This window comes from Limulus polyphemus, unplaced genomic scaffold, assembly GCF_000517525.1.
Source record: "Limulus polyphemus unplaced genomic scaffold, Limulus_polyphemus-2.1.2 Scaffold4650, whole genome shotgun sequence".
Classification (NCBI taxonomy): Eukaryota; Metazoa; Arthropoda; class Merostomata; order Xiphosura; family Limulidae; genus Limulus; species Limulus polyphemus.
In genome coordinates this window covers 1-4,711 of record NW_013670260.1, presented here as the reverse complement: position 1 = coordinate 4,711, position 4,711 = coordinate 1, and the positions used below count along the sequence as shown (strand labels likewise).

General features: G+C 36.1%; 1 protein-coding gene across 1 annotated transcript in view; it reads left to right on the top strand.

The window, feature by feature from the left end:
- The window catches only part of LOC106471484 (WD repeat-containing protein 82-like), a gene marked incomplete at its 3' end in the record, with an annotated part of 9,112 nt that extends 6,225 nt beyond the window's left edge, over positions 1-2,887 (top strand). Inside the window, exon 4 of the mRNA XM_013932085.2 lies at positions 2,767-2,887. Within this exon, the coding sequence (XP_013787539.2) occupies positions 2,767-2,887 (121 nt within the window). The remainder of the gene's footprint in view (positions 1-2,766) is intronic.
- Between the last annotated feature and the right edge of the window lie 1,824 nt (positions 2,888-4,711).

The following is a 4,711-nucleotide window of genomic DNA, read 5'->3' as shown; positions in this document are numbered from 1 at the left end:
CCAGCCGGGCCACGTTGCTGGTATCATTGGCTATAACGTTAACCTGTCCAGCCGGGCCACGTTGCTGGTATCATTGGCTATAACGTTAACCTGTCCAGCCGGGCCACATTGCTGGTATCATTGGCTATAACGTTAACCTGTCCAGCCGGGCCACGTTGCTGGTATCATTGGCTATAACGTTAACCTGTCCAGCCGAGCCACATTGCTGGTATCATTGGCTATAATGTTAACCTGTCCAGCCGGGCCACATTGCTGGTATCATTGGCTATAACATTAACCTGTCCAGCCGGTCAATGTTGCTGGTATCATTGGCTATAACGTTAACCTGTCCAGCCGGTCAATGTTGCTGGTATCATTGGCTATAACGTTAACCTGTCCAGCCGAGCCACATTGCTGGTATCATTGGCTATAATGTTAAACTGTTCGGCACTTTGATGTTCTGTGTTATATGCCAGAATACATGTTCAGCTACCAAGTTGATCAGCTCATTTGGATTTCAGGAGATGTCCACTGCATATGGGCAGAAAACATTTTCTGAAGCTTTTCTTTCATCCAAGAAAGGTCCTAGGATCGTAAGCTGACTCCAGAGAATTGTCCCTGTTTTGGTTGCTCAGTTCTCCAAGATTACCACAATTCTCATTGTTGCCACCTATTTGAATGTTTTGTTGAATACAGTGAAAAATTACTTCAATAATAGCATGTAAATAATCATGGTTTTCTTTCACTTGTTTGTATCGTTTAGTTTCTGTTGTTCCATGATCAGACATGTTTCTTTGATACATCCACCTGATCATAGCATTTGAATGAGTCTTTGCTGTAGAATGCTGGTTGAGGATGTTTGGATGAGCCTTTGCTGTAGAATGCTGGTTGAGGATGTTTGGATGAGCCTTTGCTGTAGAATGCTGGTTGAGGATGTTTGGATGAGCCTTTGCTGTAGAATGCTGGTTGAGGATGTTTGAATGAGCCTTTACTGCAGAATGCTGGTTGAGGATGTTTGAATGAGCCTTTACTGTAGAATGCTGGTTGAGGATGTTAGGATGAGTCTTTGCTGTAGAATGCTGGTTGAGGATGTTTGGATGAGCCTTTGCTGTAGAATGCTGGTTGAGGATGTTAGGATGAGCCTTTGCTGTAGAAAAACATCCTCAACCAGCATCCTACAGCAAAGGCTCATCCTAACATCCTCAACCAGCAAGGATGAGCCTTTGCTGTAGAATGCTGGTTGAGGATGTTTGGATGAGCCTTTGCTGTAGAATGCTGGTTGAGGATGTTTGGATGAGCCTTTGCTGTAGGATGCTGGTTGAGGATGTTAGGATGAGCCTTTGCTGTAGGATGCTGGTTGAGGATGTTAGGATGCTGCCAGTCTTTGAAGGTGAATTCTTCTCTTTATCACCTCAGAATTTTTCACAAGGAAACCACAACACTTCATCTTCATCAATGGAGTAGGAAATCCAAGATCACAAGGAAAGCACAACACTTCATCTTCATCAGTGGAGTAGGAAAGCCAAGGTCACAAGGAAAGCACAACACTTCATCTTCATCAGTGGAGTAGGAAATCCAAGGTCACAAGGAAAGCACAACACTTCATCTTCATCAGTGGAGTAGGAAATCCAAGGTCACAAGGAAAGCATAACACTTCATCTTCATCAGTGGAGTAGGAAATCCAAGGTCACAAGGAAAGCACAACACTCCATCTTCATCAGTGGAGTAGGAAATCCAAGGTCACAAGGAAAGCACAACACTTCATCTTCATCAATGGAGTAGGAAATCCAAGGATGTCCCTTATACCATTCAGGGTTGAAGCGATGATTTTGTGTACCAAATTGTGAAAGAGGAAATAATGGAATAATAGACTACTGAGGAGAGTCAAATTTAGTCACTGCAGGAGTTGGCTCTAAAGATTGAACCTAGTCGTATAACTTAATGTCTTCAACTTGAGTCTCAGATTCAACTAACTGTAATTTAGTTTCGGGCGGAAGCTGTTTCTTAGTATTTTTGGGTGCTGGATCTGTCTCCTCACTGGTTGATGCTTGAGTTTGAGTGTCGGCAGCATATTTTTCTTCTTGACCATTGTAAATTTCTCCCTCTTCTAGCTGTTTCTTTTTACAAAAATTCAAAATGTCTCATTGACCATGAGGAGCAACATGTTTGGTTGCCACTTTATGATTTGTCTTTAAAAGATCGGAGTGGAAGCTTTGACGATGGACTGCTTTATTATGTTTTTGAAAGGTCTTACGGACCAGACATATAATAATCTCACGGTAATCCCATTTTCTGTTTGACATGTTCTAACAAATGAAATTAAATACTTGAATAATAAAAGAAGAAGAACCAGAATGAAACGTTGTAAATCAAACATGAACAGTGAAGCATGAAATGTAAAAAAAAAAGAAATACAATTATGATTTTCACAATTAACTGCCCAGATTAGCCATGTTAGCCATATACGGACGTACAGGCATGTGTATTGTTGTTTTCAATTAGTAATCTCACTGTGCACATGAACTACACATTTCAAAATCTTTGTAATTTTAGGTTTTGAAATATATTAACTTTCTAAGAAATGTTTCATAAATTTCAACAATAATAAAAAAGGCATTTATAAATTTTAGTAAGCACAGAATAATCTTGCATGACTAACTAAAAAAGGTAGTAAATCCTTTCACAGATAGCTGTGATTGGGAAAAAAACTTGTAATCAGTTATACTGGACATAACATGACTTAATTTGTTGACCAGCAAGTTAGTATAAATATCTTTTGTGTTGCAGAGTAGTGACGTTGTGTATGTCACCTGTAGATGACAGCTTCTTGTCTGGGTCACTTGATAAGTCAGTCAGATTGTGGGACTTACGTTCACCAGGCTGCCAGGTAAGAACTGATATAATGATGGTTAATAAGGACACATGTTTACAGCTAGATTTAAACAATCAACTGTTCTTACAGAAGTTATTCCTAGAGATTAGCTTCATCTTGTTATACCTAGAGATTAGCTTCATCTTGTTATTCCTATACTTTATAATGTACATAATTTTTGAATATGCTATCTAACATTGTTTTATAGGTATACTTATAATAAGAGATTTTGTGCAGCTGAAAATTAAATCCGTTTGTAATTTTCTCAATTTGAAAAAAAAAGCAAATCTAAATTAGAAATTTTGAAAACTATTTATGTGATTTGATTTTGACTCCAAACCTGGTCCAGTAGTATAGGCTCAAAACAAAGACACAAAAGTGAAATTCATTCTTTATTTCTTGTCTTTACTTGAATACTTTAATTTTATTTCAAGTTACTTTTAATTGATTATAGATGGTACTGATAATACATATTGAATTGGATTTTGTTACTACATGCACAACTTTTTTTTTATATAATTAGTTCTTCAAAGCAACAAACCAACAGCACTACTTAAACACCTAGTTCTTAACTCACATCTTCCCTGAAACCCTAAATCATACCTTTTCAAAAGATCTAAGATCATACAGCTTAACTAACTGTGAGTTGACACCAACAGCAAATATGAGTCCTTCTGGATCAAAGTTTGCCACAGGTCTTCCTGTCAAATGCATTACTCCCTGAGAAGAACAACAATCAATGGTGTTTAGTAAACTTTGTTCATCATTATTCCCTGAGAAGAACAACATTCAATGGTGTTTAGTAAACTTTGGTCATAATTACTTCCTGAGAAGAACAACAATCAATGGTGTTTATTAAACTTTGGTCATCATTACTCCATGAGAAGAACAACAACCAATGGTGTTTATTAAACTTTGTTCATCATTACTCCCTGAGAAGAACAACCACCAATGGTGTTTAGTAAACTTTGTTCATCGTTACTCCCTGAGAAGAACAACCACCAATGGTGTTTAGTAAACTTTGTTCATCATTACTCCCTGAGAAGAACAACAAGCAATGGTGTTTAGTAAACTTTGTTCATCATTACTCCCTGAGAAGAACAACAATCAATGGTGGTTAGTACACTTTGTTCATCATTACTCCCTGAGAAGAACAACAATCAATGATGTTTATTAAACTTTGGTCATCATTACTCCCTGAGAAGAACAACAATCAATGGTGGTTAGTAAACTTTGATTGTTTTTTAATTATTTTAGATAAAAGAAAACATTTTACAAATACTTGTTGGTAAAATTATTTTATGTACATATAAAACACATATAAAGAATCAACAACAAACGTTAAGCCAAGTACATGTATATACAATATAAAAGGTATTACATATGAAAAGCGTGTTTAACCTACAATTGTATAATTACTTTAAAAAGCCATACAAAAAGTAGTTTTCAAATTGAATTTTGAAAAAATATATTATTTTTAACTAAAAATTACATATAATTTTTTAAACATTTATGTGCAGTTCATGAATTGCTCATAATTCTATTGACCATTTTATGATTCAAAGATAAAATTACTTTGACACAGCCAGTTTATATGTGTCCTTGTTATCTGTGAACAACCTCTCCTTCTACTACTACATTAGATTAACTTCATCTTCCTAGGTATAACAAGATGAAGCTAAACTGTAGGTATAACAAGATGAAGTTAATCTCTAGGTATAACAAGATGAAGCTAATCTCTAGGTATAACAAGATGAAGCTAATCTCTAGGTATAACAAGATGAAGTTAATCTCTAGGTATAACAAGATGAAGTTAATCTCTAGGTATAACAAGATGAAGTTAATCTCTAGGTATAACAA